This window comes from Lampris incognitus, chromosome 4 (genome assembly GCF_029633865.1).
Source record: "Lampris incognitus isolate fLamInc1 chromosome 4, fLamInc1.hap2, whole genome shotgun sequence".
Lineage (NCBI taxonomy): Eukaryota > Metazoa > Chordata > Actinopteri > Lampriformes > Lampridae > Lampris > Lampris incognitus.
Window position 1 is genome coordinate 55,646,540 of NC_079214.1, and position 22,355 is coordinate 55,668,894.

At 46.5% G+C, this 22,355-nt stretch overlaps 2 protein-coding genes across 2 annotated transcripts in view; both read right to left on the reverse strand.

The window, feature by feature from the left end:
- Nucleotides 1–11,383: 11,383 nt before the first annotated feature.
- On the reverse strand, nt 11,384–12,220 carry LOC130112076 (ribonuclease P protein subunit p25-like protein). Its single transcript, XM_056279374.1, has one exon. It carries the CDS (start codon nt 12,218–12,220, stop codon nt 11,384–11,386), a length of 837 nt encoding a protein of 278 aa, XP_056135349.1.
- Nucleotides 12,221–12,788: 568 nt separating this feature from the next.
- Nucleotides 12,789–22,355, reverse strand: part of celf6 (CUGBP Elav-like family member 6) — a 232,116-nt gene continuing 222,549 nt past the window's right edge. Inside the window, exon 12 of the mRNA XM_056279375.1 lies at nt 12,789–13,045. Within this exon, the coding sequence (XP_056135350.1) occupies nt 12,789–13,045 (257 nt within the window). The remainder of the gene's footprint in view (nt 13,046–22,355) is intronic.

The window sequence follows — 22,355 nt, forward strand, 5'->3', positions numbered from 1 at the left end:
ATTACTGCAAACTGTTCTCTTCTCTCACACATGTTTTCTCTCGCTCCCTGAATGACATCTTCTCCTTTCTCTTCTTCTGTGTGTGTGAATGGTGTGATGTGAGTCTCTCCTGTGTGCACGTGCAATCTGTTCTCCTCCCAGGTCTCCATGGTGATGGCGGTCGCCACCTGGACACAGCTTGGCATCCCCCGTCATCACATTTTCTTTCTTATAAATCCATAATATGTTGTTATCCTGTTTCAGTGTTATATGCTTCTCTCACTCACATGTGTGACTAATGTGTTTTGTTTTGTTTTTGGTCTACATGGTGATGGTGGTCGCATGGCTCATCTGGACACCGCTTGGCATCCTCCTCATCATATTCCTCATATATTTTATAATTCCATTATAATTATGTTATCCTCTTTCAATGTTGTATTTTGTGAATTGTCTAAACACAACATCCATTGCACGTCTGTCCGTCTTGAGAGAGAGATCCCTCCTCTGTTGCTCTCCCTGAGCTTTCTTCCTATTGTTTCTCCCTGTTAAAGGGTTTTTTTTAGGGAGTTGTTCCTTATCCAATGAGAGGGTCTAAGGACAGGATGTTGTGTTGCTGTAAAGTCCCTTGAGGCAAATTTGTAATTTGTGATACTGGGCTATACAAATAAAATTGGCTTGATTTGAGGGAAAGATTATAGAAATGGTGCAAAAAAAACAAACAAAACAAACAACCTGCTTTCAGTCATACCATTTTCAAATCAACAAGTTTTATTTAAAATCTGAAGCATATCCTGATCATGGGTGGCACGGTGGTGCAGTGGTTAGTGCAGTCACCTCACAGCAAGAAGGTCCTGGGTTTAAGCCCCCGGGGTAGTCCAACCTTGGCGGGTCGTCCTCTGTGTGGAGTTTGCAGGCTCTCCCTGTGTCTGCGTGGGTTTCCTCCGGGGGCTCCGGTTTCCTCCCACAGTCCAAAGACATGTAGGTCAGGTGAATCAGGCATACTAAATTGTCCCTAGGTAGGAATGTGTGTGTGTGTGTGTGTGTGTGTGTGTGTGTGTGTGTGTGTGTGTGTGTGTGTGTGTGTGTGTGTGTGTGTGTGTGTGTGTGTGTGTGTGTGTGTGTGGGCCCTGTGATGGCCTGGCGGCCTGTCCAGGGTGTCTCCTCGCCCGCCGCCCAGTGACTGCTGGGATAGGCTCCAGCATCCCCACGACCCGAGAACAGGATAAGCGGTTCAGATAATGGATGGATGGATGGATGGATCCTGATCATGCCAGTCATCCCCCGTTGGGCTTTGCTGACACAACTGATGTCCACTGGTCAAAAAGTCTGCATTCCTGTCTCGCAGAAACGACAGGTATATCAGTTTCTTTAGAAGAAGGACGAGTAGGAGAGAATCTGGGGTGTCAAGCTTCAACATCAGAGTTACACTGAATGCTTTCTTGTTCTCGACCAACCGCTATTAAAGGATGAAAGCACTGAAAGAAAAGAAAGTCTGCTATTGTTTGGTGTTGTAGACTATGTCGTACCAATCAGGGCATCAGAGAGGTCCAAAATGTCTGACCGTAAGAGCACTAATAGGCAAATACTCAAAGAAAACAGCATCCTGTATACCTGCTAGTCTTTCTCTGCTGTCAGAAGAGTCACATCCATCGTAAGTCACTACAAAACCCTTGACCCTCCTTTGCAAAATGTATTGGCCTTAGGCCTTGTGGACTGGACAGTCTCCCGTGTCTTTCCACTTCAATAAAACAAGTGAACCAAGTCCATGAACCAACGGAGGCGTCTCCTGGAATCCCCCCCCCCGCCCTTTTTTTTGGAAAGTCAATTAAAATGTTGCAATAACCCGCCCAATTGTGCCACAAATCAAGCCCCCCCCCAGATGCATTGACAGCCCTGCATTTGAAGCTGACGAGTCTTCAGCGGTAAAGATGGTGCCCATTTCAGAAGAGAAACTTTTTTTTCGAAGTCTTTGTTGGATCGCGCTTCCTCTGGAACCTCCCCCCCTTGACCTATCCACCTTGGGTGACCCTACCAGGAGCCAGCCAAGCTCCGGGCGGCATGGCTCTTGGGATCATTAGTACACGCAAGCTTCTCCACCACGACAAGGTGGCGATCCAGGAGAACACACACACACACAATCACTTTATTATTTGTGCGAATGTATGAAAATTACTAGGGCCCATACAAAATTAATTCAATCTTACTGATTTAGTGTGACCCTTATTTGTCACAACAGAGCGTCGTTCACACCTACACTCTCGAAACTGAATACCCACACATATTTCAATGCAGAGTTTGCTGGTGCCTTACGTTTTAAGCCATGTCTGTAGTGCGCCTCTCTATGGTTCTCACAGAAAGGGTTATTTCTTTGGTCCTGTTGACGATCGTGTCTTTGGCAACCCATCAACTATGACCTGCGAACTGCTGAGGAAAGCCTCCTTTATATACTCCCCATCGGAGAATGGCTCCTCGTGTTTAGCAATGCACTGTACGACTTGTAGCGGCCCTCTGTAGCTTGGTTTTTGGCGGCATATATTTGTGTAGTCCCTCCTGATTTTCACCAAAGATGTCAACAAACAATTTTTTTTCCCAACAATTTATTCATTTTTTCAAATGAATAACGTTGTATTCACATACTCACGAGTCTCACCCGGGATCCAAGCCCCTCTGAAAACTGAACATCTGTCATGAGTTTACACTTCTCGCCTCACTTTCATCTTCCAAACAGCTCAGATTTGTTGCAGGTGCATTTCACAGCCCTACCTCAACACGTTTTATGCTAAAAAGGAGAAAAGGACCGATCAATTAACAATACACAGATCAAGAGCAACCCTACAAACCGAAAGCAGCAATAAGACAACGATGACAGCAAGTATGATAATAAAGATATACTCACATGGTTGTCAGACTGGCAAATAAGGCTAGTCAAGGTAAGGCATAACAGAGTGAGAGGGGAAAGTTTTCAGTCTTGATTTGAAGGCAAGGGTTGGATTTTATTCTCCGATGAACGGGAAGTGCTTTCCATAGGCAGGGAGCGTGCCGGCAGAAAGGTTCTGCTGCCAGCCGATGTTTTTTTTAATTTATTTATTGAGAGTTCAGCATGTGCATTGTATGATAAAGCCAGAGAGGCCAGTTCAGTCAAGGCCGTGTAAGTTAAGATACATATTTTAAAGTCAGCTCTCATTTGCATTGGCTGTGCAATCAATGATTGATAGCCGGTGGATGGAGGACATAACAGGTCATTGTTTTTTTGTTTGTTTTTTTTTTTCTTTTAGGATTCTGGTTTGCATTGTTCTGAACAAACTGGAGACTTTTAATTGGCTTAATTATTGATTTAAACTTACATTAAAGTAATCTAATTTGCAAGATATAAATGAGTGTTAGTGGGGCAGCTTAGCTCCAATATTCATAAGGATTGTGCATTTTGTGATAAAAGCACCAAACTTGGTACATATGTAGCTTAATATATTTAGAAGACATTTGGACATGGAGCCACTGAAAATTAACCCCGTAGTGGCCATGGCAGGCATGGACGTTATTAGATCAGTTTTTAGCGGGGCTGTGGCCTCCCTAAATTTCATATCAGCCATTATGAAAAGATAGAGGAGAATGTTACCTATCCAGAGATACCAATATTATTGTTCTAGTCCAAACATAACCAGAGATATGCCATTTTACATATCGGGTGGCACCAATGCATGTTGAAAAAACTAAGTGGATAAGCAGTTACTTTTGTAAATAAAAAAACAATAAAAAACAAAACAATAAACACTGTTGAAGTACTGAATTGTGTATTGTTTCCTTCCTGGTTCTAAACCTTGCCCAACAGAAGCGGAGTGTTTAGGTATAGATGTCTAAAGTGTATAGATGAATAGAGGAGTGTTTAGGTATAGATGTCTATAGTGTATAGATGAATAGAGGAGTGTTTAGGTATATATGCCTATACATAGTGTATAGATGAATAGAGGAGATGTCTATAGTGTATAGATGAATAATGTCTCAAAAGGGACTGGGAACTTAGTTTTTTCAACATGCATTTGTAACCCACATGATTACATGTACCCTGTGACGTATGTAAGTTCCACGAGTAGCCTCTAAGAGGCACACGAGCTACAGAGTTTAAACCATGCAAACAACCGTCGACAATAGAGAAGAGAAATACGGATATTTAGAAATACGGACAACTTTGACTATGGATACCTGAATTATTGATATTTGAACTACGGATATTTGAGCTACAGGACATTTGAACTACGACAAAAAGATCCCTCACACGAAGCTTCCTTGGTGAGCCGCTAGCCAAAGCTAAAAAGTAAACAGCTTTCTGTTCCATGTAATCATAGCCATTTACGTAGGATATCTTGATTTTATCCAAAGACAGATGATCTCCCGTTGAAGGAAGAAGGAAGACTCTTTTCTCTTGTGTTTTGTACGCTGCTGGAATCCCGACTGGTTTTTTCAGTACCCCGAACAACCCCCCCTTGCGACACCCTTTTGGAACCCTTGGATACCCCCTTTGGATTGCCCCCATCATCGCCCTGGATTTGGATTCATCATCATCGCCTCTACATTAACTTGCCCCTGTGATTGTGGTAGGATCTGGACATTGCACCTTGCACAGATTGGAAGACTGAATCATTCCCCCTTTTCTTTTCTTTATTATTTTCTTTGAGTGCACTCATACTTTATTTTGGATTATTTTCTTTAATTTGTTAGTGTAAAATATGGCTGCATAAGTAATATATTAGAAGGGTATAAAATAGAATATAGATAGATATAGACAATAAATAGAATATTAGGAAGAACTTTTAAAAAGTATAATAGAGTAAAATATATATATATATATATATATATATAACACATCTAATTTAGTATTGATATTGAAATAACTTTACTTTGAACTGTTGAAATAAATTGGTTTTTTTTATTGTAAACTATACCCACGAGTGTGTGTGTTGTCTTTGGGGTGAGTACTAGAATCCGGTCTAGAAAAAAACCTACACCAATCTCCACTGAACTTAGACATTAGACCGTAAACTGTCCCTGCGCAAGCATAGGCCCATTCCCCTGTCGTGCAGGTTACACATTGGTAACATCCGATATGTAAAATGGCATATCTCTGGTTATGTTTGGACTAGAACAATATTATTGGTATCTCTAGAAAGGTAATATTCTCCTCTGTCTTGTCATAATGGCTGATGTGAAATTTAGGGAGGTCACAGCCCCGCTAAAAGCGATCTAATAACCTCCATGCCTGCCATGGCCACTACCGGGTTAATTTTCAGTGGCTCCATATCCAAATTTCTTCTAAATATATTAAGCTACATATGTAGCAAGTTTGATGCTTTTATCACAAAATGCACAATTTTTATGCTAAGCTGCCCCACTATGTATCAGGATTTCAGCATCTGCCATTTTTAAAATTATGAGAATCTTAACCACAAAATGATGGAGATAAAAGACAGCCTTGTACGGAGGAGATTTTGTGCCTTGAGCCAAAATACATTATAATGCAATGTGTACTGTATCAAGTTGTTAGCAAGCTGTTGTTCAACTTGCTAGCAACTTGCTAATTTGTTCATCTTGCTTTGGCTAGTTTTTGTTCAAAGGAACCTGATAAAACCGACCACTGCTCCCTCTTGAGACTTACCATCCTATTCATCCATCCATTATCTAAACCACTTATCCTGCTCTCAAGGTCACAAGGATGCTGGAGCCTATCCCAGCAGTCACTGGGCAGCAGGTGGGGAGACACCCTATACAGGCCACCAGGCCCTCACAGGGCCCACACACACAAACACAAACACAAACACACACACACACACACACACACACACACACACACACACACACACACACACACACACACACACACACACACACACACACACACACACACACACATTCACACCTAGAGACAATTTAGTAGGGCTGATTCACCTGACCTACATGTCTTTGGATTGTGGGAGGATACCAGAGCACCTGGAGGAAACCCACGCAGACATGGGGAGAACCCCCAAGGTTGGACTATCCCAGGGCTTAAACCCAGGACCTTCCTGCTGTGAGGTGACCACGCTAATCACTACGCCACCGTGCCACCAGCAATTAAATAGATAAATGCTCATTAGTCATTTAGAGATGACAAAATTGGCTATGCCCAGTGATATTAGGCTCTCAATTAGTTGAATGGTGAGATACATAACGGGCACCAAACATTTCCCTTCTGCAAAGTTATCACTCAGACTGAAAGTTTGCTCTAAAAATAACATGTAATGACTCAATTTTTGCCATATTTGAGTTAATGTGCTTTCCTCTGTAAAGCTAATTTAAATTCTAGCTGCTGCAACCTAGACAAGTTGAAATATATTTTAATAAGCCAGAAGTAGAGAGAATTATAGTTTTCTATGTTTATTGATATAAAAGTGAGTGAATGATTTTCATAACTTGACAACCAAATTACTTGTAGTTTACTCACATAATGGTGCTATACAAGGCAAAATGGACAATTTCCAGATTTTAGCTTCATGAAGATGTGGAAATCTATAGGCCCCAAAATCGATCCTTGAGGAACCTCACAGTTAATGTCTCTCAAGGATGTTGAGCTTCAAATTTGGGCTTAGATGATTGTATAAGAAATATATGCGCAAAATCAGTTAAGTGGTATTGTTAATGCCAATCCAGGATTTGACGCTATTAAAATATGATTTAAAATATTAAATGTGGTTTATCATGGTCATAGTAACTACACTGAGATTTGAATTATTATCATGGAACTGTTACTTTAATCTGCTGCTATTAAACTGATTTTGTATTTTAATTAGGTCAGCTGATTATTAGTAAATGTAAATCTGCAGACAGGCTGCCTGCTGCTGGGGGAGTTTTGTGCTTAAAGGCACCGAGTCCCTGACTCAGCCTAGTTTCAGTAAACATGACAAATTTTAAATTATATGGCAAAATTGGTTTCTAGCTGATAAATAATTCTTTGATAAGTGTCTTTAATTCAAAACGTCAAACTTTAATTGCTATAGTACCATCATTCAGCAAGGGTATTAGGGTTTTTAACCTAGTGATTAATAAAACGTGTTGTCCAGCAGAGGGCAGCAAGAGTCAGAGAAAATTTTACTTTTGTAAGTCTCCCTCCTCATATAAAATTGATAAATAAAAGGTACATACATACATACATACATACATACATACATACATACATACATACATACATACATACATACATACATACATACATACATACATACATACATGCATACACACATGCATGCATGCATACATACTGTAGACACATAAGAGTTTAAGAACACCTTTAAAGGACATGAAATGAGGTGTGCCTCATTCTGTGTTACATTTTTACACAAACATCTTTCTCCATAAAACGAGCCATTTGAACAGTCTGGGTAATAAGTGAGATTAAAATGCATTTACTTTTTAGTATATCAACACTATACCCTCATTTTGTTTCAGGCGTTTGAGAGAATGTTGAAGACATTTTGGTCTCTGAACTCTTCATTTCTTCTGCCCTGGATTCTGGCAGCTCCGTACTCAGTGTTCATTATCTGCACTTACAGCTTCGACTTCAGCGCAGCAATTACATCCTCAGCTATGCTGATTAGTCCAACATGGAGGCATTTCACAAAATGGTTTTGAAAAGACATTTCCACACACTTACTAGGGAGTAGCTGTGGCACGGCTTGTTTATGGAGATAGACCCCAGCCAGTCATACTGCAATAAGATGTTTTCAACGGCTGCTCGAGTGTTCTCTTAAACTCTAGTGTAAGACTGGAGGGAAAAACAATAGCACAGAGAAAGTGATTAATTAAATCTATCTTACTCCTGACGTAAGATAGAAGTATGACCGATATCATTTCTGGTGAACGTGCACTTCTCTAATGTAGAACACATTCCCTGTATGAGCTATTCATTAATTCATTTCTAACATTCCTTGCTCAACTCTCCATTCTCTCCTTGCAATCACAAAATCAATCACCGTCCCATTACTTGACAAGGCTGACAGAATGTGTATATGACTGAGAAAAACCTTTTGGCCTGTCTCACCAAGCAAGAGAAATGGTAACTGTAGAGGGCTAACACAGGCAGAGAACATAGGCCCAGTAAATATTCAATTTAAAGGATTCCCAGATAAGGGGAGTTGAAAAATGGAGGCAGCAGCGCCCATTCTTCTAGATAAGAGAAGACGGAGCCATCTGGAGGCTGGGAGATAGCGAACTCCCACGCCATCTCAGGGACCTCACTCTCATCCACTGCAAAGGCAAAGGAGGAAAAATAGAGTACCAACGCTTTCATTACCTTGAATGTATTCAGATTCAGCCAATTGGCAGTTTATTGTCTTCGGTAAACATGGGGTTAGATTAAAGACCCTCATATTAGTAGATAACAATAAAAAAATGTTTTGCACATAATGATCCGAAAACTATTTCATCACGAATCCATCACAACTGCACGAATAAACGACTTGTTCCTGAACACTGTTATGTTTGTATTCATTACCAAACTAAAGGAGTTGATATAATTGGAAAATATAATTACAAAACTGGAAAAAAAAGAGAAAGAAAACGCTCCTCCTGGTTCCAGTTTACTGTTAACCAAAATATTCACCAAAGGAGGCTTTTGTAAACCTTACATCTTAGTTACCACTTAAATAAGAAATAATGTCATACCGTTTCCGTCTCCATAGTTGGGCAATATGTGCTTTCAGTCAACGAAACAGGAAAATATCCCTCCTGATGATGAGCGAGTGGCACCACCTTTTACACTATCTATGTCTAGGCTTAAAAACTTCTTTAACCTTATATATAGTTATATCAGTATCAGGCCATATGTTTTATCTGGGATGTACTTGGTCAGTCTATGTCAGGGGGACTATCAGTTTCTCTTGCCATTTTGCGTGCCCTGTGTAAGTCAATGCATGCATAGTGCAGAAGAGACAGAAATATTGCAGTCCAGGCCTTGCCCTGTATCTCCCCAAGATCCGGTGTGATTACTTCTGCGAAAACAAATGCCATTGTCGAAGATAGACTACAGGCTTGCAAATAACCTTGTGCGCATTCTTGTGAGGCTCCTTGTTGACTCCTCTGCAGCGCTATTTCGTGCCAGCCACGTTGGATTTCACTCCAGGGTAATGTTTTTTGCCACTGTGTTTTATCTGCCCTCTCGCTCAGGTACTCTATTCCGTTATCCCTAATTACCTCCTCTGCATTTCACACTCGGTCCAGAATTCTTGATGCCTGATAACCGATTCGGGTCGATTTGAGATTTACTTATAGAGGCTCTATCTATGTGACCTGCATCGCTGACGGACTTTCCCGCAGGCTGCTGGGTGAAAGCTGTTAACTCCGTGATAACAGCGCGACCCGAAGTGATAACCTTCCAGCAGTCTCGAGGACACACAATGTTGCTCCATATGGGGTGGTGGTGCAAGCCGCAGCATTTCTTATTCAACCTTGGGGTCCTCTGCTTTGCTCTGATTCCCTCAATGGGATGGAGAGAGAGGTTAATCACTGTGTCTGCCGTAGACCGCCGAGGTGCTCGCTGACCACTGCACGGCACGTTCAGGCTTGCACCGCTTCAAAAAAGACGCGAATTCCGACATAAACGCCACGGCAATGTTCTCTCCCCCCCCCTCCCCCTTTTGTCTGTCTGAGTGAAGTTTTTTTTTCTTCTTCCCACGATTGTTACCGCAGCTCTGAGTCACTTTGATTAATTTACTTTATTAAGTGGAGTACTGCCTTTGCAGATTTTCATTAAGATCAACAGAAAACGCTCCAGCCCCGACTCAACTCGGGATAGGTTATTATCCCCAGAAGACATGGTTGATTAAGCAGAAAAATAACTTCTTAAACCCTCTTTGATAAAAAAAAAAAAAAAAAATTCTCCGGTGAGTGATTTCTATTAGTGAGATTTTTTTTTTTTTTTTTTTTTTTTTGTTTGGGACAAGCTTCAGAGATGTGTACGCGGGGAATCCTTAATCCATAAGGTTGTTTTACTACATTCTGCCTCAGGTGGCATTTTCATCTATGTGCCATACATGCATATATAGGTACCTGTTTGCCTTGTACGAGACACATTTCACAGCCCCTGAAATAGTACATACAGATGCAAAATCGCGGCGGGGGGGGGTGGGGGGGGTGGGTGTGCCGGAGAGGTCTTGTCTCCGGGCGCTCGTTTCTTGTCTCCGGCTCTCGTTTTCAGCTCTCGTTGAACAGCACGTTATCTCGCTCGAGCATCAGAAGGATGTGGCGGATGAGGTATACTGTTCAGAGCACACAATTGATATGGTGGGCGGGTAGGCCCATAGACAGAGAGACAGAGAGAGAGAGAGGGAGAGAGAGAGAGGAAAGAGTGTGACGTGTTGCCCTGGTTTCATATTTTGCAGGGGCACAGTAGTGTGAAGCTCTGTCAAGCTTAGTTTTAATCCTTTTTTTTTCCTCCCCCCCCCCCCACCACCACCACCACCACCACCACCGTGCTCTGCGATGTGATGTTATCTTAATGATAATCTGTGCCTGTACTTCTGCCCAGCCCCGCCAGGCTCTGGGTTGGTTTAGGAACTGTGTCCTTATCGCCCAACTATTTCATTAAATCAGTTTTTGCTACAGACAAATTTCACTGCCGTCACTCCTATCGTGCCATCGGTACATTGTGATTTTCTTTTCAATCACCGGGCTTTGTACATCCCGGTTCTGACGACACGTATCGCGAGAAGACACAACACCAAACAACATGTCCATTGGGGGGAAAAAAGCATTTATTTGACTTTCTATACCAGGCGTTTTGAGCATTAAACGGACACACGTCGGCGTGTGTCGCACTCGTCGTATCATGGGGTCGGCTTGAAGCGCGTTATAGCGGCGTGTGTGTGTGTGCTCTTGAGTCGTCGGGCCTACCTTGTGTATGTTTAAAGGTCACAGTGGAGAAGTTGGGAGTTTGCAGCGACGGCAGTGGGACGATGGCGACAAACGAGTTTGTCCGTAGACTATAGACGGTTTCTCTGGAACCTCTGCAATTTATGGCTTATTCTTTTGTCAATGTGCTATGGGACGTGAATTTATATATATATAAAAAAAGGTTTTATAGCAAGACACACATTGTGTGGCTGTGAGAGATCCGTCTCTGGCGCGCCGATAGACAGAGCCCCCCCCTCCCCCCCGTAAATACCGTTTGTACAGAGGCGAGCGTTTAGGTCCGTGTCAAGCTGACCTCTGGAGCCTATAGGCTTTGCTCAAACAATGGGACACTCGGGTCTTCTCAGAAAGCACTGTTCCGACCGAGTGGGCGATTTGATTGTCTCAGCGCTGTGCTTGAGCGGCGGGGCGGCGCAGAAAGGGCTCCTTTGCCTCACTCCGCTCTGCTGTTTGACACCGGTTCAGCCGGTCAGCGCGGGGTCAGGACCGAGCCCCCCTGCCCCAGGCACACTCTCTTACAGTCGGGGAAACCGCCGTACGCCAGGGGAACCGGAGCTCTCTTGCACGCTGTCTGCGGGGCACCCCCGCCCTCGCCCTCCTCCCACAGTGCGCCGAGAGTCTCCGGGGGCTGGTAGCCCGGCTCCCTGGGATCTAGAGGGTCTTTGGAAAGGAGTATGCTGATGGAGGGCACCGTCCTGTGCACCGTCGTCTCCGAAGTCTCCCCCTCGTGGCTCTCCCACACCTCCTTCACCGACTTGTAGCGCAGCTTGGTCAGCTGGTGCAGGGAGCCCACCTTTCTCTTCATGATCTCAGCGCAGGTGATGGTCTTGGTGACGGCGCGACCTGACCCGGTGAAGATGACCTGCCTCAGCCCACCACCACCACTCACCGCTCCCCCACCGCTCACTGTCTCTCCCTGCATGCGGGCCATTGCAAAGCCCATTAAGTTGCGAATCTTGCTGCCTTCCTTCACGCGCATCTCCAGCACTCCGGAGGCCAGTCCTGGGAAGGGGCAGGGGCTGTCCTCTTCGGTTCGGCAGACCTTCTTGAATCCTCCCTGTCCCAGTTTGAGTCCAGCGGGAGGCGTTGGCTGTTGGGCCGGCTTTGTCAGACTGGCCACAGTGTTGACCGCTGGCGGCTGCCCTGCGCCTCTGTAAGCTTGACACTGGTAGGAAGGGCAGGTGCCCGGGTTTACCCCGACATCCATTTGGATCTGTCTGTGAACCTCCAGGCCTGGGTGAGGCCTGACAGCATCTCTGGTCAGGTACTGGCCCTGGCCACTGACCACTCCACAGCCTGTGAACATGTCTTGTCTCCTCAGAGCTCCTCTGTGATGTCAGTCCAGTCCCGCACTCTCACAGTATGGAAAACAACTGAGCATCGTTTTGTTGTTGTTGTTGTTGTTGTTGTTATTTCTGTGCCTCCTTTTCTCTCCCTCGAGTTAGCAGAAGCAAACTTTCAAGACTTTATATAAGAAATGTTACCCCCTCTTCCCAAGAGCACTATCAATGGAGTCTTTAAGGCCGCCTCTCAGAAAGAGCTGGAAAAATAAGATAAACGCCTGACTGGTGAATTAAGAGCCCTGTCGGGACCATTCAAGAGGTTCTTTAAAGAGCATCTCAATTTCATGCTGCAAATTATGACATGGAGAGTGCTTGGTAGATGGATGGGGGGGGGGAAACTGTTAAGTTATCCTCCTTCCTGCAATTGTGCTCTTTTCATATAGTGCTTTTATCCTTAATAACAGTAAATCATATAGATGGCGTTCTCTGCCGATTACTCCTCAACCAAACTTTTCAAAAGAGGAAAGAAAAATCACAAACAAGACTCCACCTTTCTCCAAGGGCTCCGGCCGCCTTGTGGATTTAGTCCGCCTATCGCTGTCGTCCTGAACTCTCATCTGACCTCTTGGGATGGTCCGGCTGAAAAGTTCCCCCGCCCCACCTGTTTCGGACCTCAGCGTGAGACTGCTCCAGCTTTGGGGATGTCTGCGCCCCCTTCTCCCCTTCTATTTCCATTCGGCCTCCTCCGGAGGAAAAAGGCCGGGGGGCCGACCGCAGAGTGAGGGATCCTGGGGTGTCCTCCCAGAAGCTCTCTGTGCCGTCTCTAGTGATGCTCTGGGAAGGCTGCTCTGTTCCCCACAAAGAGACGTAAGGGACAGGAGCCGCCTCACAAATGCTCACAGGAGGAGTGTCCGTGTGGTTGAGGGGGAGCATGAGGGAAAGGGGAGACGGCCCTCTTAAAGGCGCAGGTCTTTCATCTCTCAGATGAACACCCTCCTGCCACAATTGAAGCCCTGCTTTCACGGGGAAAGGGGAAGGGGTGGGCAATGTGTCCCTTTAAGAGCCCCAGCGCTGATCCCCGGCAACTTTGTCAATCTATTTAGAGGACGTTCCAGTGCATGTGTTCAATGTACATGACTGATTAAACCTGAGTTCGGAAATGGAGACTCAGTCAACCTTTAAAAATGCATTTTCAGCGCCGAAACAATGAATTAAATTAGCTCTATTATAATTGAAAACATCCTTCAAAGAGCCAGTGAAAGTCAGCCGCATTAAATTGCGCTGTGCTTAGCCTTTATCCCATTACAATGCTAGACATTTCTGACCACTGCCATTTACATAATAAGGTGTTAATAGAAGGCGTTAAGGCGTTAATGGCTTCATTGTCGAGGCAATCAAGTGGCACCGTGAGAACGCTCGCCTCTCACGGCTGGATTGTTATATTGTTACAAGGTTGGAGGGACCTTGTGACGAAGGGCACGAGGACCACAAAAAGCACAGAGCCATAACTTCCCAGTTCAAGGTGCTGTTGTAATGGCACGGCTGTCTTGGTTAGTTTGCGAGGTGGTATCCACACTGGGGGGTGGGGGTGGGGGAGAAAAGGGCTGACAGGATGGGTAATAAGCATCTTAATGGGTTTTCCATCACCAGTGGAGGGCGCTGGCCCTCTCACTCCTCGCACCCAGGCGGGCCCAGACAGCTGTAGCAGCATCCGCCGTTCGGTCCGGTCTCCATGGCCGACAGGTGGATTTGTTTTGGTGTGTGACTGACAGATGGGAGAACAGGTAAAGACAGCCCACTGAGGCTGAACCTATAAGGCCAGGAGAGAGAGAGAGGCAGACAAGTCCTCACGCTGAGCGCCGCGCACTGCGTCCCACGGCTCACGCTGGTACACAGGGAGGGAGGGAGGGGGGGGGGGGGACTCACCATGGCTGGGCTCCGTCTCTGCCGTGAGGCTGATTCGCAGTGGCATGTGTATTATATTGGATCCCTATGGTAATCAAGGAATAAATAAAGAGAGCTTTCTGTTTTTTTGTTCTTTTTTTCTTTTTTGCCTCTATGTGCCAAGGTGGCAACGCCAGACTTAAGTGCGTCTTTTATTAGCGGAGCTTAAGAGTCCCTGAGCAAGTCAACCTAGAGGAGCTAGATGAGAAAGATCAGTACTGATGGTTTCATATCTGCACCCCCCCCCCCCACACACACACACTTTACGAGTGTTTTCCTTAATCCATATGCTTGAGAAGCAAAACCCATTGATGTTGAGATAGCGAGCCAGCCACTGCAGGACACGTTGCAACAAATGTCTCCGTTTTTGTCCCTGCCTTTTGTTCTTTTCCTTCTTTCTCTCCCTTTTTTCGTGAAAAAAGAAGTTGGGTGGGAGAGAAGGAGGAGGAAGAAAGGGGTCCGGGGTGTTCACTACCAAACTGATCATTCTGATGTTTGGGAAAAATTACCTTCATCAGTCATACACAGCTGCCTAAGGGTGGCGGTGGTGACGTTGCTGCATAATAAACTGTGTGTGTGTGTGTGTGTGTGTGTGTGTGTGTGTGTGTGTGTGTGTGTTGACGCAAAGTGGAAGAGAAAGAGAAGTGGGGCAGGGGTTAAAAAGCTGCCTCATTTAATGCAAGAACTTTATGTTGACAAAGTGTGTCTGCTAACATCCTTTTTTACTGCATCATTTTGGCACCATCATTTGCTACCGACTTAAACTTTGAAAACTTTCACTCTCTGGGGGGGGGGTAGCAGTCTTAACAGTTTCACTCTCTGGGGGGGGGGTAGCAGTCTTAACAGTTTCACTCTCTGGGTGGGGGATAGCAGTCTTAAAGGTTTCACTCTCTGGGTGGGGGATAGCAGTCTTAACAGTTTCACTCTCTGGGGGGTATATCAGTCTTAACAGTTTCACTCTCTGGGTGGGGGATAGCAGTCTTAACAGTTTCACTCTCTGGGGGGGGCAGTCTTAACAGTTTCACTCTCTGGGGGGTATATCAGTCTTAACAGTTTCACTCTCTGGGGGGTATATCAGTCTTAACAGTTTCACTCTCTGGGTGGGGGATAGCAGTCTTAAAGGTTTCACTGTCTGGGGGGGGGCAGTCTTAACAGTTTCACTCTCTGGTGGTGGATAGTATCTTAACAGTTTCACTCTCTGGTGGTGGATAGCATCTTAACAGTTTCACTCTCTGGGGGGGGTATATCCGTCTTAACAGTTTCACTCTCTGGGGGGGGTATATCAGTCTTAACAGTTTCACTCTCTGGGGGGGGGGTATATCAGTCTTAACAGTTTCACTCTCTGGCGGGATATAGCATCTTAACAGTTTCACTCTCTGGGGGGGGGGTATATCAGTCTTAACAGTTTCACTCTCTGGGGGGGGTATATCAGTCTTAACAGTTTCACTCTCTGGCGGGGGGTATATCAGTCTTAACAGTTTCACTCTCTGGGGGGGGGTATATCAGTCTTAACAGTTTCACTCTCTGGGGGGGGTATATCAGTCTTAACAGTTTCACTCTCTGGGGGGGGGTATATCAGTCTTAACAGTTTCACTCTCTGGGGGGGGGTATATCAGTCTTAACAGTTTCACTCTCTGGGGGGGTATATCAGTCTTAACAGTTTCACTCTCTGGGGGGGGTATATCAGTCTTAACAGTTTCACTCTCTGGGGGGGGCAGTCTTAACAGTTTCACTCTCTGGGGGGATATAGCATCTTAACAGTTTCACTCTCTGGGGGGGTATATCAGTCATAACAGTTTCACTCTCTGGGGGGGGGTATATCAGTCTTAACAGTTTCACTCTCTGGGGGGGGTATATCAGTCTTAACAGTTTCACTCTCTGGGGGGTATATCAGTCTTAACAGTTTCACTCTCTGGGGGGGGGGCAGTCTTAACAGTTTCACTCTCTGGACGGGGGTATATCAGTCTTAACAGTTTCACTCTCTGGGGGGGCAGTCTTAACAGTTTCACTCTCTGGCGGGGGGTATATCAGTCTTAACAGTTTCACTCTCTGGTGGTGGATAGCATCTTAACAGTTTCACTCTCTGGTGGTGGATAGCATCTCAACAGTTTCACTCTCTGGGGGGGGGGTATATCAGTCTTAACAGTTTCACTCTCGGGGGGGTATATCAGTCTTAACAGTTTCACTCTCTGGGGGGGGGGTATATCAGTCTTAACAGTTTCACTCTCTGGTGGTGGATAGCATCTTAACAGTTTCACTCTCTGGTGGTGGATAGCATCTTAACAGTTTCACTCTCTGGTGGTGGATAGCATCTCAACAGTTTCACTCTCTGGTGGTGGATAGCATCTCAACAGTTTCACTCTCTGGTGGTGGATAGCATCTCAACAGTTTCACTCTCTGGTGGTGGATAGCATCTCAACAGTTTCACTCTCTGGGGGGGTAGCAGTCTTAACAGTTTCACTTTCTGGTGGGGGGGGTATCAGTCTTAACAGTTTCACTCTCTGGGGGGTAGCAGTCTTAACAGTTTCACTCTCTGGGGGGTAGCAGTCTTAACAGTTTCACTCTCTGGGGGGGATATCAGTCTTAACAGTTTGACTCTCTGGGGAGTAGCAGTCTTAACAGTTTCACCCTCTGGGGGGGGGTAGCAGTCTTAACAATTTCACTTTCTGGTGGGAGGGGTAGCAGTCTTAACAGTTTCACTCTCTGGGGGGGATATCAGTCTTAACAGTTTGACTCTCTGGGGGGGATATCAGTCTTAACAGTTTGACTCTCTGGGGGGTAGCAGTCTTAACAGTTTCACCCTCTGGGGGGGATATCAGTCTTAACAGTTTGACTCTCTGGGGGGTAGCAGTCTTAACAGTTTCACCCTCTGGGGGGGGATATCAGTCTTAACAGTTTGACTCTCTGGGGGGTAGCAGTCTTAACAGTTTCACCCTCTGGGGGGGATATCAGTCTTAACAGTTTGACTCTCTGGGGGGTAGCAGTCTTAACAGTTTCACTCTCTGGGGGGGATATCAGTCTTAACAGTTTGACTCTCTGGGGGGTAGCAGTCTTAACAGTTTCACTCTCTGGGGGGGGGGGTGTAGCAGTCTTAACAGTTTCACTCTCTGGGGGATAGCAGTCTTAACAGTTTCACTCTCTGGGGGGGCAGTCTTAACAGTTTCACTGTCTGGGGGGTAGCAGTCTTAACAGTTTCACTCTCTGGGGGGGGGGGGTGTAGCAGTCTTAACAGTTCAGCATCTGAGTAAAAAAGAAAAAAAGAAAAAAGTGTTTTCTTGAGAAAATGCCACGTAGATTTGCCTCCCTGTCTCACGCAGACATATTCTCCAGGTGGCGAATTAAAACCACCGCGTCCCTGCAGAAGTGCCGAGCATTAACCTTTTCTTTTCTTTTTTTTTTTGTTGTTTTTCTTTTTCTTTTTCATGTCGCTGTTTTCGACGATGGGTGGAGGCAGCAGTGCTCACGCTTGGTCACTCACTCCTCATACGCCTCCCCCACCTGCCCTCTGCTCCACCACCCTCTCTCGGCACTTACCCCTCACTTTATCTGACCTTGGCTGGCATCTGCGACAGCCTGGCTATTTTCCGCCCGTGCACCCTCCTCCTTGTCTCCATTCGGCAACCTTTCGCAGCTTTCGCTCCTGCCCACCAGCGTTTAAGTAAAGAAAATCATTTACTGTGACAAATGGCAGCGGTTGTGTGTCTTGCTCCTCTCCCCGCGCTTTGTATGCCATATGGCTTCGCCTGTGCTCTTATGAATTGTACGGCGAGGCGCCTTTTGTTGTTCGTCGCAGCGCTGCAGAGTCTGGTCGGAGATGGCTTTCCTGCGCTGCTGGCAGAACGGCACGCGGGCTCCGGTCGCACGCTGTGCCAGCCGGTCGCTCGCTTTACGTTAACCGCGAGAGTTTCACGGTCATCAACCAATCGCGGCCTGGAGGCTGTCATTTCACCCCGTGTGGAGCTCGCCCCGCGGCTTGGCTGTTCTGCCCCACAAACTCCCAGCCGGCCCTGGGTGTGTGTGGGGGGGGGAAGAGTGCAACACACTTGCGCACACATTAACGAGCACATTAAAACACACACACACACACACACACACACTTACATGCACGTGCAAACAGATGCACGCATAAGCTCATAAGCATACAATTACACGTGATCGTGCGCGCGCACACGCACATGTATACAGACACATGCGCAACCTCATAAGCAGACAATTACACGATCATGTACACACACAGACTCACAAACACACACACTTACATGCACATGTAGACGGACGCAGGCACAAGCTCATGCAGACAATTACGCTTGATCATGCACATGCACACACACACACACACACACACACACACACTTACATGCACATGTAGACGGACGCAGGCGCAAGCTCATGCAGACAATTACGCTTGATCATGCACATGCACACACACACACACACACACACACACACACACACACACACACACGCACACACACACACACACACGCACGGAACATAGATGCTCAGCGTTCGGCTGTTGGAGCAATTACAGAAACATGGCAAAACACGACGAAGCAGCCTCCGCCATCAGAAAGGAAATAGAGTGAGCAGAGGAAAAATGATGACGCCATTAATAACAGAGAGGCTCAGGAGCTCAAAGGGAGGTGGGGGTGGATGACCCTCCCTGTGATTTCCCTGTGACAGCACTTTGAGGTGCAAAAGGTTTTGTTTGGTTTGATTTTTTTTCGTGTTTAAACAGACATGTTCATGGTTGAAAGACAAAAAAAGGAGGAGGGGGGGGGAGAGAAGAGTAGGTGGTTGCAATGTGCCAAATAATGCACACGGTGCTTTTTTTTTCTTGTCAGTCAGGCCTCCATTATTTTCGCTAAACAACAAGTCAGACTTCAATTTACTGCCTGTGTCTTTCTCTTTTTTCACGGTCTTTATCTTTGCCTGCCTGTCCGTTTCTCCATCTCTCTCCCAACTACTCGCGCTCGCCTCTCCTCCAGCCATTGCTTTCGCCTCGGCACTGCAATGCAGATGTGTCTCCCACCGTGGCAGGAGACTTCCATCGGAGGGGACCGTGAAAGAAAAACAGGGGGGAGAGCAAAGGGAAGGCCGTGGAGGGCGGGTTATAAAGCGGTGGCGGCCGGCCAGTACAGGTCCGCCCCCTTCAAACATCGAGAGATGAAAATCTACTTAAACACGTTGAATATAGTTGAGTTGTGTAATGCAAATAATGATGAAGTAAAAGTGTTTTTCAGTCTGTGAGCGCCTGTCAGCAGCCATTAAATATTGGATCCAAATGGTGTTTGATTGATTTCCGTCTGAATACATATACTTCCTGGGTGAGGGGCGCCGGCCAAACGAGACCTGATGTAAGCCCTCGAACTTTTGGCGAGCAGGTGACCTGAGGCTGCCGTCTGATTGGTTTCTTCAGAGTTTCCCATGGGGCGCAGGTCTGTGCGCCCCAGACACTCCCACTGGCAGCGAATTGGTATTGTTTTAATGTTTTTTGATCTAATTCAACTCAATTCAATGTATTGTCATTAAAACCAATGTGCAGACACATGTTAACAATGAAATATGTTAAAAATGAAATTCGCCAAACAGTGCAAGACAGACATAGACAAACACAACAAACTCAGTATAAGATATACACACATGAAGACCGAAAGCTAAAAATAAGTTAAAAAAGAGCACGAGCACAAAATATTTAGAAATATCCACTGGGTAGCCAGCTTCAGGTGGGCAACAGCTTGGGGAAAGAAGCTGTTTTGAGCCTGGTAGTGCGGGCTCTGGGGCTCCTGTAGCGCCTCCCAGAGCGAAGGGGGGAGAACAGTCCATGGTTGGGGTGGGTGGGATCTCTGCTGATGCTGAGACCCCTTCGAAGGCAGCGTTTGTGATAAATGTCTTGTATGGCTGGGAGCTGGGTACCGGTGATATGCCGGGCCGCCTTGCCGACCCGCTGCAGAGCTTTCTGGTCTACCGAGGTGCAGTTGCCGTACCACACTGAGATGCAGCAGCAGGTCAGGATGCTCTCTATGGTGCAGTCGTAGAAGTTGGGGAGAATTTGGTGGGAGGGGGGGTAGACGGGCGCTCCTCAGCCTCCTCAGGAAATGGAGGCGTTGTTGGGCCTTTTTCACAAGGGCCTGGATGTTTGATGTCCAGGAGAGGTCCTCGCTGATGTGGACTCCAAGGAATTCAAAGCTGGAGACACGCTCCACTTCCACCCCATTGATGTGAACGGGGGAGCGGCAGACCTCCTGACGCCCACGATCAGCTCCTTAATGTGACTGGACAACTCCCATGGCTGCCAATCATGTTCACACCCACCACCACGCCTCGTCTCGACCGTCAATCATCCACCGTCTACGAACCCTGATAAAATCCATAGGCCACATTGTCCTTCTTGATAACTCAGTGACTGTGTGGACATTAAAGCAACTGTCAGGTGTGCTGCTGGTAAATTGCCCCCCCCCCCCCAAAAAAACAGCCGCCACTGGGAAGGCAGATGATGGTAAGGGTCGGAAGCGAGGAGGGAGGGAACAGAAGACAGGGGGATGTTGTGCAGCGCCGCCAGAAGTGTTGGGAGAAAGTTGTCGTTGTCACGCTCTCACAAGGAGCACGGGCTGTGAGCGAGCGCAGGCATGTGGTCGGGGAAGCAGACAAGGCAGCTCGTGATGTACGAGGGCTGTCAGTGGAAGGCATGTTGTTCTGCTCCGCGAGCCCAACAAAAGGGCTCGAGGCGCACAGGAGTTTTATTTACTAACTTCGCAAAGCCATCACACCTCGTTTAAATCATAACCTTTAAACATTTGGACTCTGACATTTGAATTGGAGAGAAAATAAATAAATAAGGGGGGCGTCGAGCACGTCGTTTGGCGCGAGATGTGCTCGTGTTCCCAGTTTGATGAACTCCGGCGCGTCTTGCCTCAGCACGAGCCCGGCAGCGGCGGCTGATAACAGAGGCTCCGCGCAGCGCCGCTATTTTGTCCAGCCCCAGGCAAATGTTAATGGACTTTATGAGGGAGTTTTGATCAATTAAATCAAGAAGAATTAATAGGCCATGTGGAGACAAACTCAAAAAAAAAGAGGCAAATGAATAGCTCGGAGTAATTATTCGTTAATGCCGCAGCTTCCATTTGGCAAAGTAATGCCGCTCAAAATGTAATTCTGGCAGAGGGGCGGATGACGGGTCTGTCACAGCAGCAAGGCAGCAGCAGCAGGTCCGCATAATCATTCATGAAACGGTTTATGCAGAGCCGATATCGATGATGACCTTGTGCCATTTGTTTGGAGGCTTAATCCAACCTGTCATGGTGTGCCATGGCTGCATCGATCCATCTGGACGTGGCGGGAATCAAACCCACTATTACGTACTCATCCTATATAACCGGGCTACACAGACCTCACATGGTCATAGGTGGGGGCATCCGGGTAGCGTAGCGGTCTATTCTGCTGCCTGTTCGAATCCCCGTGTTACCTCCGGCTTGGTCGGGCGTCCCACAGTTGGCCGGGTCTGCGGGTGGGAAGCCGGATGTGGGTATGTGTCCTGGTCGCTGCACTAGCGCCTCCTCTGGTCGGTCGGGGCGCCTGATTCTCCCACGCGCTACGTCCCCCTGGCGAAACTCCTCCCTGTCAGGTGAAAAGAAGCGGCTGGCGACTCCACATGTATCGGAGGAGGCATGTGGTAGTCTGCGGCCCTCCCCGGATGGGCAGAGGGGGTGGAGCAGTGACCGGGGACGGCTCGGAAGAGTGGGGTAATTGGCCGGATACAATTGGGGAGAAAAAAGGGGGGGTGGTGGTTATAGATGGGGTTGAGATCGAATGGACGAAGCCCAGGCGCAAGAGTAAACCCCGGTTTCAGTCATAATGTTTTGCTCTCTTCTTCGCCATTAAGATGGGTTATTGCTGCAGAAATGGAAAGGAGTTATGCAAAAACAGGTAATATTTGTCTCTTTCCTCTCCTGGAGAGCTGCATTTTGAGAACATTTTTTCCTTATCACCCTAATCTGATTTCCACGCCATTATGTATCCTAATTTTATCAAACACAACCCGTTTCATGAGTCCTTTACCTGCCTTTTTTTACAGCAGTTTTTTTTATAACTTTTGTGAAATTGCAGGGACTTGCCCGCAGATGTGTTTGCTATCCCCCCCCCACCACCTAATTTGTCGACCAATTTTAATCCGCCACCTTTGGGTCTTGAACTAGACATTTGAAAAACACCGCT